Genomic DNA, 15,106 nt, shown 5'->3' on the forward strand with positions numbered 1-15,106 from the left:
TTAAGTGGGCATAATGTTTCTTCTTTTCTCCCACCTTTAACTGTCTTGCCTATTTGTATCCTGAACTCTTCCAGGCAGGGGACTTCTCTTACGATTTGTCTGAAAGACGAATCGTACAGGGGGACTCTGATCTGATTTGAGCGTGGGCCTTCAGCTGCTATGGTAATACAGTTTATAACAAGATAAGTAATAACTACAGCTGAAAGGCTGTCAAATCCCCCGCAAATCCTCTAAACTGCAGGTGACTTTAGGTTTGTATGACCGACACACCAGAAGGAAAAGCATCATACTTGTTCTAAAAAAAATTAAACCCTTTTTATTGGTATATTTATTTTATATATAAAAGAAATACAAAAAAAGAACACAAACAAATGTTGATTATGGCAATTCACTTTTGTCGGCACCCTCTGCTTGGGCCACTGCCTCAGGTCCACTGGAAGTTAGCAAAGTCCGCCGGTTGTAGTGTCCCTTTATGATTCCAGAGTTATTATTTTCATTAAGGATTTGCTTCTGTTTTTGCCTGTTAAGAGACTGTACAAGTCCTAATACAACAGCTGCTAAGGAATACTGTCCAGTCAGTTTTCTTGGTTGTAAGATTAAAGGATTTGGTTGTACTCTTCCCAGAAGAAAATACGTTTTTATTTTCCCTTCCTGCTCGCTGATACCTTTGACATAAATCTCTCCTCGATAGTCGAAGGCAAAGCCCCGGTCCTTCAGGATCAGATACGTTTCTTCAGGCACTTGTATTCTATCACTAACACCTGTGCTGTCCATTCGACTAGCTAAGTTAACTGTTTTGCCCCAGATATCGTACTGGGGTTTCTTAGCACCGATAACTCCTGCTACAACAGAGCCATGGCTAATCCCTATAAGCAAAATAAAATTGAGAGGATACAGAATTAGACATTCACACATGAGGGTTTTAGATGTCAAGTGTGCACTTAAGTTTTAGAAGTCTCTTTCAGACAAATTCTTCTCTGAGCTTAAGGGAAAAGATGGCAATAAGGATCAGAAAGGATATCAAACTTTGTATCCACTGTCTAGATTATCTTTACCTGTACCCAGCATGGTGGGATTTCAATATCCATGCACCGTGTATCATCTTGATATGGAACGCTATTCCCCCCATTCCTTTATATCAGTTCTCATCTGACAAAAGAGATCTCACAGGTCTAGTCCTTGTTCCAAGCAGATTTACTAACTTTTAGAGTTTGTCCTAGGCAAATGTATTAGTGTTACAGACTCAAGATGTGGCTTTATTGCAATCTTATGTTCCATGAAAGAAAAGACCATCCTCACATCATAATGCAATTGCCTATAAATATTTCTGTTTTTTTATAACCTTCCAACTGTCTTGGACAAGAGAAACGTGTCTTGAAAGAAGGACTAGTAAATTCAAGACAAGCTGTAATATGGGGTCAAAGTGTCATTATTTGTATATCTGAAAAAAAAATCTGACATATCTGAAATATGTCAACATTTCAAATATTGACATACCTGAAAAATAAATTTCATTCTGATAAAAGGCAGCTGATTCACAGCTCTGGAGGGAGCATTTCTCTGTTTTCTCACACTCCTTTACAGGACGGACTGTAACAATGTATTTCTTTCCAAATTGCCTGATCAATAGATTTCTGCTCTAATGTGGAAAGACCACTTGTAAGGGATTACATTCCTGCTGAGTGTGTTTTGATCCTGCTCAGTCAATCCAATCAGACTGTCAGCTATAGGAACGCTATTGCTATGTACCTTGCATTCAGCCTGTCACTTCTGTATCTCACACTTGTTTTTTTACCCATGACCTCAAGTTCCCCATGACAGCAATTTAAAAACATTATTGACCCAACAGGCCCAGTCAGAACTGGTATGTCATTTTTGTGTAAAGCTGAAAGAAAATTTGCAGTGGTCAGGGTAACCTGCTATTTCCTTTTTGCAGAGGGAGAAGTTGAGGCAGGGAAGGTAGATGAAAAAGAAGAAAAGGAGCGTCCTTGTCACATCCAGGGTCTGATGGAGGTAGTACATCAGTCTCCCATTTCCTGAGTAGACCACTACACTACATTGCTTCTCTGTCAGATGTGCTGAAGAGCGTGCTTGCTGATGCTACTCATTCCTGGCTTGCAAAAGAGATCTAAGAATTGCTAAAATTAAGTCTCTCTTAGGCCAATTAGAAGGGACCTGGGTTCTGATTTCCATTTCTGACCATGAATTCCACCTGACCACACCAGACAAAATAACTGAAGCCCCTAAATTCTTGTGCACCTGGCCAAACTCCATTACATGTTAGGTAGAGCTGAATGCTGGCAAACCCTGCATTTCCTTTCTAGGGCTCACGCCATACTCACCAATGCGGAGTTCAAAGTTGTTAAATGAATGCTTGTTAATCTCCTGTATGCTTTCATTCAGAGCTATGGAGAAGTCAGCAAGAGCACACAAATGTCCCCATTTGTCTTCACATTGCTGAAGAGTGAATTAAAACAGAATTCATTACATGCATTTTGCATTTGTCTGTAAAACAGCTCTCCCTCAAGAGATAAGTATATGAAATTATAATTCATAAGAGCAACCTCAACATGCCCTATTAGTCCCAGAGAGGTAGTTCAGTGTTAATGGGGAGGTAACACTTTCCATTTATGTTGTGCTGTTTATGTATTTCAGTACAGAGATGCCTTGCTGAGACATACAGAAGGAGGCCTTGTTTGACATCAGGAATTTGATGGGTAATAATGAGAATAGGCAGGAGATTGATAAAGCTACAGAAGCTACAGGGGAGTGAGGATAGGAAAGAGAGAATGTGGGTTAGGAGGAAAGATCGTAAGAGCAAGAGGCAGGAAAGCAAACGGAGAGCAGGAAGGAAATGGAGGAAGGAAAAAGGACAGAGAATTCCCTTTTGCAGAAGCAGCACCTTTATTCTGTGCCGAAAAGGTGCCAGTCCCAGAAGGGTCTGTTTAGGAACAGTAAAATGAGTTGAACAATTAGACAAGCTAGGCCATCAGCACCTAATGATGTAGAGCAGTGGTCTCCGAAGTGGGGTGTGCAAGACGATCCATTGGAGTGCGGGAAGAAAATATTAGAACTTCTATTTATATAAATACACATATATTGGGGGTGCGTGTTCAAAATTTTTTTACTGATAGAGGTGTGTGATCAAAAAAGTTTGAAGACCACTGATGTAGAGAATCCTCATTTTAAGGCTTCTAAGTGGCCTGTTTGCCCATTGGTGGTAGGGTTGGAGTGCTGTTGTAACCATAGTGGTCCAGGAAATGTATGAGAAAGAAGGCTTTTTTTGGTGATGTCTTTTGAATATGGAGTTAACACAAGCTAGTAATTATCTGATTAGGCGACACTTTCTTCTTCTCCCAACCTGAATATCACTTTGGGCATAAAAGCTTGTCTAATACCTCTTCCAACTATGAAGTTAGTTAAAAAATATACCACAAAAAACCCCTTGTTTCCCTTTGTCTCTCTTTTTCCTAGCGAACCAAATAAATTCATGTGGAAGAGGCTGCAACCCTCTACAGTCATTTGTAGTCATTGAAGCACAGAGAAGGAGCACTGGTATGGGAGGGGAGAGGGTCTTCTGAAAAGGAAAGAAGGGGCTGTTGTCCAAGGGAAAGGGCACTCATTCCCCAAAGGAGGCACTAATGTGAAGGCTGCTTAGAGTCTGGCCTGGTTATTTGGAATAAGTAACACCAAAAATTCCCAGTGAATGACTGGCTCTACTCATCATGTAGAAACAAAGAATGGGACATGAACTCATGGATCAGTGAATCTAATCTCTTTCTATCACAGAAAACTGTATCGAATAACTCTATTCAGACACTGATCTTATTCTCGGCATCATTCTTCAGGTGCCCGTTCTTTAGTACATGTGTTCTTCTCAATCCATTGACATTAACAGGAGTGATGCACACATGCTTATAAATCTCAGGGCAAATCAAGACCCGTTCTGTTTGAGACAGTGGAGCCAAAACCCTGTGTTACCCCTTATAGTTCAACTTCGACTTCAGTTACTCTTTTTTGCTGCTACAAAATATCTGTCCTTTCCTGTATACTAAAACTACCCTGAAACAGATTAAATGTTAAAATGGTATTATCTTAAGCAGTCCGGAAGACACCTTCCCCCACTCTTGGACCTGCTGCAGATCCAGGAGGAGCAGGGCAGGGTCAGTTTACCCCAAGTGGCACAACTTGCCCCACACCAACGTGCATGCTCAGGCTCATGCACTGAAGCAAAAATCTCCGGCACAAATCTGTGCTGCTCCTATTCGAGCTGTTGCACGCGCACGTGCTTGCATGTGTGGACGTGCCCTCTATGTCTCCACCTCTTTTCCTCTGGGTTTATTCCTTGCCCTCTTTTTTTACACTACATAATGTGAATTGCCCTCTGTACATCTGGAGTAACTCTATTAATATAAATGAAATTATTCCAAATCTGCATCAGTGAGACAGAAAAAAGAATTTGGCCCTATAATTTAAGGCTGAGGAAAGGACACATTATTTCTTCTACAGAGCATAAAATAGTCATTCATTTTGAGAAGAACCATGATTGGCAACTGCTAGAAGATCAAACTATCTCTTTTCTTTTAGTAAATACCACCATACTGAACAGCTAAAATTACACTTCTATCCTTTACTTTGCAGGGCTGTATCACAGCAACATCTTTGCTTGTTTGGTTTTGTTTGTTTTCAAGCATTCCTTACCTGTTTTTCAGGTGATAATCCTGATACGGCCATATATGTGCTGCCAATGGTTTTAATTTTTTCTATGTCTTGAAATCTCTCTTCACCTAGTAACTAAAGCAAATGAAACACAATATCATTATTGTAGTTCCTGATGCAAAATGTTCTCTGGAGTTAAACTATACAAAGACAGAGACCTAAACTTATTATGCTCACATCTTATTGTAAGTAAGGTCTAATTTGGCAGAACATCTTCTGTAATTGATCGACTGCATGGAATTCACTTGGACTTCTTTGGAACAATTAACTTAAAGTTTTGCTATGCTCTGTGGGCCTGACTGGTATATCCCATCAGGCATAGTACAAAACACACCTACTTAAGTCTAACATACATTCAGATAATTGCTGTACACATGAAACAACATAAACAAATGTGGGGAGGAGGTAGAGAAATTGCTCCAAAATGTTTCTAAATCTTAAAATCCTAGCAGAGTGATCTCCATGGCCAAGTATAGATATTCTGTTTCTTCTGGAAGAGTAACTGCTTTCCCAGGAGGAACCACAAGCATACAGAGAGAAGTTCAGGATTTTTCTCTTGGAGCAAAAATGGCCACTCCAGGAGAAAAATCCAGGAACAGCTAAGATTAAATTACTCCTTGGAGAGTTTGTCTTGGGTGACTGAACTTTTGTCCACATTCTCTTTTGAGAGAAACCACAACATAGCCCTTCAACATCTCAGCATGCTTTGCTCCTGCCCCTCCTTTGAGGGAGACAAGTGTTTCACTCACTGGTTGTTTCAGACAAGCAGGGGGCAGAACATGCCTCCTTCACAATCTCCACATTGTGCAGAAAGGAGACACAGGCTGACTCTGAGCAGTCTGGGATAGCCAATCAAGGCAGCCCTATGCGCTGTTGCCATCTGTCTCCAGACAGACTGAGGGAGCCTGCAGAGAACACTTACAGGCGTACACAGAGCCTCCCTGCTGGTTGCACTTTGTCAGCACTGAAAGCTTTCTGCTCTTCATGGGCTCAGGACTGGAATGTCTGTTCAGAAGTCTTTAGTTAAGATTTCTTATCAGGAAAACGAGTTTGAGATAATTCTCCCAGATCATTTGAATGTGTGTATGCAACCCACTTCAGGCAAAACTTTAACACAGCCTTACCCCTGTATTATATGCTCTGATGCAAACTTCTTATTCATGTGCCTGCGGTTTGCATTGATTAAATTCTAAAGAGATTACTTGTTTCAAAGAAGGGCACATATCATAGCTATAATATTAAAGATGCACTTTCACTGAGCTAACCACATTGGACATCAGTCTGAGAATCTGGGGTTTTGAAAGCTTTGTGTCTCATTTATGGATCCCACACCATCTGTCTCTAATGGAATGTTGAACTGCCTCATATGTAGGGAATATAAAGCCATATGGTGTTTGGCACCCCTCCAAGGTTGGAAAGTCCAAAACTTGACCCATTTTTGTTTTTTTCAAACTGTTTTCAAAAGCCCTGTATGTGCTGTTTCCCTCCCCAAACATGCTCTGTATGTGCTGTTTCCTTCTGGTGATGAGCTGACCATAATTTCTGTATCTTGGTCCCCAGCTTGATTCCTACCTCAAGCCCTCTGAGGTGGGTCTGCCCCCTAACTTGGATGCCATCTCTCCACGATCTGGCCATGAGACATTCATTCATTCAGTCCTTTAATATGTAAATCTAATTTGAAACCCTGACAAGTATCTAAAATATGCCTTTATGAAGAAGATAAAAGTGTTTGACTGATAGATGATTTGAGATATTTCTCTATAAATTATCTTCTATTTTGTCTTTTGTTATTTCTAAACCTTCTTTATATCTCGTGTCTATCCTTGTCAGATCCATGGAGTCTGACTAGCCAGCTGACACATGGCAGGCTGCATACCATATGATGCCTGCTTTGCATATTGAAGTCTATGTTTGGTCATGGACTTCAGCCTGCCCAACAGACTCCTAGTGTGCTTATTGCCTTGCTCTTGAACTCCCAGTTCCTGGCTTTGGCTCTTAACTCCTGTTCTGTTTTTTTACTTTGGTTCCTTTCTTCTGGTTTTCTGTTCTTGCTTTTGCCTTTCGGACCCTGCTTTTTGCATTGGTTCATCACCGGGGATCCCAGTCTTGGTTGCTTCTAACTCCTGACCTTCACTATTGGGCCAGACCACCCAGAGCCTGCTCTTGTAACAGTCCTAATTATATGCTTAAAACAAACAGTTTCCTTGTTTTTCTTTATGAGTGGACTGTAATAATGAATTTACCATGTTTACACTCAGTTCATCATGTTTACACTCAGTTCAGAATCATCTTTTTTGTTTTGTCTGGAAGTTTTAAAAAATATTCTTAATGCATTCAACAAATTTTAAGAAAAAATAGGACATAGTTTTGACATCTACCATTTGCCTAACAAGTAACCAGCATCCTGATTCCTGATTCTGCATTTGTCATGTATCCAACATCAATGGGACATCCGTGACATTCAAAGACTGCAAGTGGGCTTTCTCAAATATTTATGATCTTCCAAGGTCCCTTCTGGCCTTACAATCTATGAATCTATACATATGCAGTCATCCACCCTAGCAATCTTCAAAAAATGTCTTGACACCCTCTTTGCTGGGATCATTTGATCCCAGCAGTCTTTCCTGCACACATGCAGGACCTGATGATCTGTAAGGTCCCTTCCAGCCCCTAACAATTATGAAACTATGAACTATATATTTGCACTGCCGGCTCATATTCATACTGTGGTCTATGATTACCCCAGGTCCCTTTCATTCTTGGTGCTAGTCAGTTTGGTGCCACCAAGCCTGTAGGTGTGTTGGGGGTTTCTTGCCCTGAAGTGGAGCACTTTACACTTCTTGACATTGAGATCAATCTCTCTCTCTCTCTCTATATATATATATATGTAGATAGATAGATTGTTTTCAGTAGTATCCATCTGCATGCACCTGGACATATTTTGCAAGTGCAAAATAATCAGTGAAGCCTGAAAGTGTGACCCTGCCATTAAATCATAATCTATGATAATCTTCTTTGCGGCAGCATAACATATCAGTGTTGAACACAGCATAAATCCTTGCAAGGTAAAGAGGAGGGGAAGTGTGGGGGAAGGTTAATGAAGTAGAAAGTCCTTATTAAAAACACCAGTACCAGTACTATCAGCACCAAGATACCAAGACCCCTTTAAACAGAAAGAAAGAGATCTCAAAAAAGACTCCAAGTTCTGCAATTTTCAGAACAGCAAAAATGTCAGTGTCAATATGTGATTCTTTTGTACATCATCTGTAGCAACCAGGGCTTGGCTCTGGTCCCAGCTTGTGGGGGCTGCTGTTATATAAACACTGAGTTACTGGAATATTCATTTTAGGTTCTGAAAAGTGGTGCTATAAAATGGGATGGCAGTGTCCACGTTTATTTGCCTATCGGCACCCCTGTGCATACATACAGAATAAATAATCACAGACAAATGGGTTCTAAAATGACACAGTATCACTCTAGAAGACTCCTATGCCATTCCTGAACTCAAAGCCTCCTAACTTGCTCCATTAGACAGAGGCCTGTGTAACCTGACAGTTTTAAGAGCAGCTACCGAAGGTCAGACTGGTGGACCATGAGGCAATGTAGGATACAGAGCAAAGGTTCTCCGAGAACACCCAACCATGTGCCACCAAAATATCAACCCAACTGTGGGCGGGGGGGATATCAATTAAAAAAAAAAGGTACTTTTCCCCCCGTGGGAGAAAATGGCAACCTAAATAAAGACCTGACATTCCCTCACTCCATCAGGGATTTTTTTCATTCCACCTGCTCGGGATGCTAACTCAGCCTAGACTGAATGTCAAGATGTATTTTTTGCCTTGCTCACATGTCGTCTCCAGTGATAAGCATGCCACACTGGCAAAATCTTTTCAGTTACGGATGGTGCACCATCCAAACAATCAGTCTTGCTTTCAGATGCACTGGCTCTATACGACTAAAAGGAGTTGCAGTCAATACCCCTGAAGTCAGCAGCTCCTAGTCTGATTCCTCACAGGGTGCAGACATGTTGACTAAGAAGTGGCTATTTCTCTGAGTCATTCTGGCTCTTAACAACTAAGTGATTGTTTCCCACCATCTTTCATTAAAGCAACACCAGAAAGCAACACTTTTCCACAGCTGACAGTGCTATTCTCAGGCCTTGCAGCTTCAGCATACTGCCAAGGCTATAAACAAGGGGCAGTATTAAAATGTTGGCAGGAAGTACCATGGAGCTCAAGGGGAATGGGTACCCTCCACCTTAAATGAATACTGACAAGAAAATGTTCCCCCAAGACTTTCCGCTCTGAAATATTGCATCGGAAAATAGGAAACGATGACTTCTGTCCCCTTGCAGCAAAGTTTGTGTATGCATCCTCCATGTAAGAGGATTAAATCTCTTTACTTGTTCACTTAAAGCCACTTGGCTATGGACCACAGTCAAGCTGGAGTGAACTCATATATTCCACAGCAGAAGTAGGTTAGCAGCCATCAAGGGACCACATCATTACATTTAATACCCATACCCCAAACCTATCTATTATTCAGCTAAAGATTTCTGAGACAAAATACAGTCCCTAATTAGGCCTTCATTAATTAGAAAGTAGGTGTCAGGGACCTGAATGTGATTTTTCATTAAGGCTCCTGGTGAAAGGGCTGTCTTTAATGATCACTGCTATAGCAATGTGAAGATTGTACTTACATGCATAATGAGGCTTTTTTAAAATTAATTCATGGCATAAACTTTGCATTAAATTTTGAGCCATGAAGTTTTTAATCAGATCAAAGACAAACAAAACCATTAATATAGCAATGTACTGACAGCTGGGCAAAAGCTTAGGTATAAAATCAGATATTTATACCTACAGGAATGGCAGTGCAGAGGCTTAGCAGTGACAGTCCTTGCCATGAAGGAACAGTATTGGAAATATTGTTATGCTACGTCCGAATGTGCAAACACAACACACTGTTCCCCTAGTCCTCCATCATGTTCTCTACCTTACCACAGTGATTTTTGTACCCCATCAACCATTTCTGCAGACCCAGCCTTAATCTTGTCTTCTATAGTAATCTAGCAACTTTTCCCCAGATCCATCTCTCTCTCTAAGACATTACAATTGGTAAATACCTCAAAGTCAAAATCTATGTCTCTAAGTCTCCCCTCTTGGGCTGTGGGGAGGTGTTGTCATTAAGACTCTGTTCTTGACTCAGAAATGGGTCCCAATTTCTGTTCTTGAACTGCATTGGAAGTGTTTATGCCTCAGGTTCCCATCTGTAAAATGGAGATAACACTTCTAGCAGAGCGTGAATTTGTCAGGAGCTGTGAGGTGTTTGTATAATGACACTGAAAGTATTCCAAATTGCAGAATAATAAAAGACTCATTGGCTAGAAGAGGAGAGTGAGAGGAAGTCTGACTTTTTGCCTAGGGGCGAGGGCACTCGCCGTAGAGGCTGAGGATGTGGATTTCAGTCTCCTTAGCCAGAGGAGGGAATTAAATCCAAGCCCTGCACAGGCTGGGTGAGAGCTCTACCCACCAAGCTCTTGGATGAAATGGGGCACCACCACTATGGAATCAAAGGTGATGTCCATCCTTGATCTCTGAAAGAAAGGGCTTACTCAAGAGTACATCTGAAGGGAAGGGGTACGACATATAGATGGCTCACTAAACCATTGCCCAAGCCACTCACTTTTATCTGGACTTGGGAACTGGCTCTAGGAATTAGGATCCAGGGACATTGGCTGCCAGGACACTGGGGAAATCCTGAGTGGAAGGATATACCCCTCCTTGATCTTCAATAAGGTGCCCACACTGAGAAGAGTGGGATTTAAAATATATCCCTCATCGGAATTTCCCATTGGTTATCTTGGGAAGCTCCTTGCACAGCACTCTGGCTTTTGTGATACTGAGATACTGAACTCTCTTCATGTGTAGGCACCCAACTTAGAGTGGTGGGTGCTGTCATGGGCCTGGGTGTCTAAGGGCATTGAAGATCTCAGACCCAGTTTATTGATTACATCCCCCGATATGGAATTAAATCATCTCCTCCTGGCTTCATCACTTCATCCCCTCCTGACTCCCAAATACAGGGTCTCAGCAATCAGCAACCACTCAATATCCTTTGGGACTTTCCTCAGCGCCCACAAGATCAGGAAAGGGCAGCAATTGATTCCTGTCTCCATGTTCTCCCTCATCAGGCCTCAGACTTGTCTCCAGTCTTCCCTTCCTCAGCAAATCCTGGGGCGAGATGATTTTTTTCTGAACCTTCTGAAGTCGCTTTTCCAAAAAACAATGTTTTGGACAGGAGCTCTCAAGCTTTGCCATCCTGGAGCTGACCCTGGCTCTCCAGCAGGAATCTAGACCCTCTCCTGTCTAGTGAAATGGAAAGAGCTGGGCATTCACAACCTACTGAAACCCTTTTGCAGCCCCCACGGAGAAATCTTCTATACAGGGTAGCTTCCAGACCAGTTGCTACCCACTCCACAGTACTTAAACGCTCTTTCTTCGTGAAATTAAAGATCTTCTCAGGTCTCAGCCACCTTTCAGTTCTCTTCATTTTTTTCCTGAGCTCACTGCAGGATTTAATACCATCTGCTCTGGCATCCCTATTAATTGATTGGCAGAGTCTGTGATAACTTTGAACAGCTTGCTCCCTGTTCTCACTCTACCCTCCAACTGCTCCTTGCTCACAACTGGCAGTGGTTACTTCTGTGCCATCAAAACTTTTGAGGTTAGAGCTAGATGGACTTTTTTCCTCTTGCATATCTTATCCCCCCTTGGCTTCCTCACTGAAATCAACCCTGTTTATCCTTCCTATGGAGATGATACCTAAATTTGTCCCTTTTACACTTTAAGTCCTCGTCTCATTTTTTTCTACCTATACCTCAGCAATCACTACTTTCACCAACCAGCTTAGTCCAACTAAGTGAACTCAAGCTACTTGCACCAAGAAGCTTACTTCAACTAAATGAACCTATATTTTACTTATTGATCAGACAAAATCCTCAATCCAAACAGAACAACCTCTCAATCCTTCAACTACCATCTTCTTTCAAGAAGATGAAGAAGATGACTCTATGAATCTGAGTATTTGTTCTGATTCTGACCATTATTTTGGCTTTCATATTCCTTATGTCCATAAAATCCAAAATCTTCAAAACAACGTCTATATTTCATACAAGATGGACTACTCTTTTGTAGCAAATACCTCCATTGTCTTACTCTTTCACATCACAATATATTCTATATCTATCTATTTATCTAGGCATATTAGAAGAGATCATTTCAATTACACAGGTAAAGATCTAAGGAACTCCTTTGATTCTATTTTTCACCTTACTGGCATAATTAAGATCAGTGTTTGGCATTCTCCGTACAGGAAAACGAACATTTTGACTAAACAGTAATTGTAGTAGTTTCTAGCCAGAAATAGCATAAAAATGTCAATATTTGTGCTGGTACAAATGTTATACCTACTGATTTAGGTGCTTGCTATTTAAATTCTATCGAGTCCCCTCTCTGATAGCCCACATTACCTCATCAAAGTCTGCAATAATTTCATTCAGCAAACGCAGACACTCTACTCCTTGGTTATTCATTTCAGTCTGAGAATAGAAGTCAGCAAATCCAGGGATGGAAGCAAACATCACACCAACAGCATCATAGGACTGAGAGTACAATTCCTAAAGGAACAACAGAGGAAAAACATAAATTGTAGTGGAAATTTATACCATTAGGTATGATGGCCGGGGATAAGAAGTGAATTGTCTGCAGATAACCACCTATGTTTCTGTAATTTTATTTATGTAGAAGTGAGTTGAAGACATGGCATTTCTTACATATTAGTGACTACATGGATTTTCAATGAGATCACCAACTCTCACCAATACTTTCAATTCTGTCTTGAAATGCAACGTTTTGGAGTTTTTCTTAAAGCCCAAGCTCTAGGAATTACGTGACTGTAAAAAAATACTAATGAAAATATCTAGCTTTCCAGAAACATTTGAAAACTTGACCCCTAAAGACTCAAATGCCAATAAAAAGAATACCACATAAAGAGCACATGATTTTAATCCAATCTCATGATTTCTTTGAAATGATAATATATGTGTAGATTTACTGATTATGAGGACAAAGAGACCAGTGTGAACATTTAGTCTAACCTTTTACATAAAATACAGACCATGGGATATCTCTGAATTAATTCCTTTGTTTTTTTAAAGAAGTTCTCTAGTACAAAAATCTGATAAGGATTTAGAAATTGCTGGTGACAGGGAATTTGCCACAATTCTTGGTCATTGTGCAGGATCTCCAGGGAGGATCCATGATGGGCAGGATCCTGTGGGAGGCCAGTCTGAGGGGGAAAAGAGTCCAGAACAAGAGTCCAGGTTTCTTTGTCTTTTAAATAAACCTTACTGAGGTTGCAAAAATGAACCATCCCGGTCCGCAGGAAGACTAGCAAGTATGGCAGAATACCAGCGTGGCTTATCAGGGAACTCTTCAGTGAGTTAAAATACAAATAGGAAGTTAATAAAAAGTGGAAACTTGGACCAACAACCATGGAGGAGTAGAAGAATATTGCTCAAGCATGCAGGGATGAAATCCAGACACAGGTTGGAGGTGAAGCACAATTGGAGTTGAAGTGAGCAAGAGCTATGAAGGGTAACAAGAATGATTTCTACAAGTATGCAAATGGCAAGAGGAAGATCAAGGAAAGAGTGGGTTCCTTACTGAATGGAGGAGGCAACCTAGTGACAGAGGATGCAGAAAAGTCTGAGGTACTCAATGCCTTTTTCACCTCAGTCTTCACAGGCAAGGTCAGCTCCCAAACTACTGCACCGGGCGGTATAGTTTGGGGAGAAGGTAAGCAGCCAACAGTGGTGAAAGAACAGGTTAAATACAATTTAGAAAAGTTGGATATGTACAAGTCCATGGGGCTGGATGCAATGAACCCAAGGGTGTTGAAGGAGTTGGCTGCAGAGCCATCGGCCATTAACTTTGAAAACTGGTGGCAATTATGAGAGGTCCCAGATGATTGGAAAAGGGCAAATACAGTGCCCATTTCTAAGAAAGGGAAGAAGGAGGATCCAGGAAACTACAGACAGGTCAGCTTCACCTCAATCCCTGGAAAAATCATGGAGCAGATGAAATCATGAGCCTGATCAGGTTCTGCGGTGATCTGATGGCCACCTATAAGTTTATCAGGGGTGACCACCAGGATCTGGGGGAATGTTTGTTCACCAGAACGCCCCAAGGAATGACGAGGTCGAATGGTCATAAACTCCTGCAGGACTGTTTCAGGCTGGACATAAGGAAGAATTTCTTTACTGTCCGAGCCCCCAAGGTCTGGAACAGCCTGCCATCGGAGGTGGTTCAAGCACCTACATTGAACACTTTCAAGAGCAAATTGGATGCTTATCTTGCTGGGATCCTATGACCTCCTGCCCTTTGGGCGGGGGGCTGGACTCGATGATCTTCCGAGGTCCCTTCCAGCCCTGATGTCTATGAAATCTATGAGATCTTCAAGGAATTCATTTCTAAGCACTTGGAGGAGAAAAACGTGATCAGGAACAGTCAGCATGGATTCACCAAGGGCAAGTCATGCCTGCCCAAATAGATTGCTTTCTATGATGAGATGACTGGCTCTGTGGATGTGGGGAGATCAGTGCATGTGATACACCTTGACTTTAGCAAGGCTTTTGGTATGATCCAGGCTGCAGGGTAGGGCCAGGATTCAGTGTGACCGAGACAAATTGGAGGATTGGGCAAAAAGAAATCTCATGAGGTTCAACAAGGACAACTGCAAAGTCTTACACTTAGGACAGGGGAATCCCATGCACCAGTACAAACTGGGGATCAACTGGTTAATAGGGCTCTGCGAGGCTTCAGACAGAGCTTCGGATCCGGAGAAGCTTTGGAGGCTCCAGGGACTGAAGCAGCACGTCTGGGTGCAAGCGCCGGCCTCATTTGGCTTCCCAAAGCGCTTCAGAGCCACCTCGGAGATCTGGCCATAGGGTATAATGGGGAAACAATAAAATAGCTATAACTTTGTTGGTTTTTGTTTGATTTGGATGAAATGTTCAGGGGTGGTAGACTCTTCAGAGCACATGAAGCCTGCCAAGCTTCAAGAAGATCAGTGCAGGGGTTTGAGGGCAATGGCACCCCAAATTCTTGAAAGCCAAACTCATGTCACATGTAGGCATTACAACATAGTGGGGTGAAAACTGCAGGGGTGGTAGCTCTTACTGAGGCCACAAAGCCTGCCATGTTTCAAGAAGATAGGTGCAGGGGTTTTGAGGCAACTGTACCCCAAATTGTTGAAAGCAAAACTCCTGTCATGTTACAACACAGAAGGGTCAAAGCTGCAGGAGTGGTAGCAGTTGCTGAGGCCA

At 41.8% G+C, this 15,106-nt stretch overlaps 1 protein-coding gene across 1 annotated transcript in view; it reads right to left on the reverse strand.

Annotated features, from left to right (window-relative positions):
• Positions 1-300: 300 nt before the first annotated feature.
• ADCY8 (adenylate cyclase 8) overlaps positions 301-15,106 on the reverse strand; it is a 190,180-nt gene continuing 175,374 nt past the window's right edge. The window contains exons 14-17 of the mRNA XM_019552871.1: positions 12,251-12,397; positions 4,702-4,794; positions 2,343-2,457; positions 301-866 (exon numbers count right to left, since the gene is read on the reverse strand). Coding sequence (XP_019408416.1) covers positions 379-866; positions 2,343-2,457; positions 4,702-4,794; positions 12,251-12,397 — 843 coding nt within the window. The 3' untranslated portion in view covers positions 301-378. The remainder of the gene's footprint in view (positions 867-2,342; positions 2,458-4,701; positions 4,795-12,250; positions 12,398-15,106) is intronic.

The sequence above is a fragment of the Crocodylus porosus genome, unplaced genomic scaffold, assembly GCF_001723895.1.
Source record: "Crocodylus porosus isolate Cpor-Errol unplaced genomic scaffold, CroPor_comp1, whole genome shotgun sequence".
Classification (NCBI taxonomy): Eukaryota; Metazoa; Chordata; order Crocodylia; family Crocodylidae; genus Crocodylus; species Crocodylus porosus.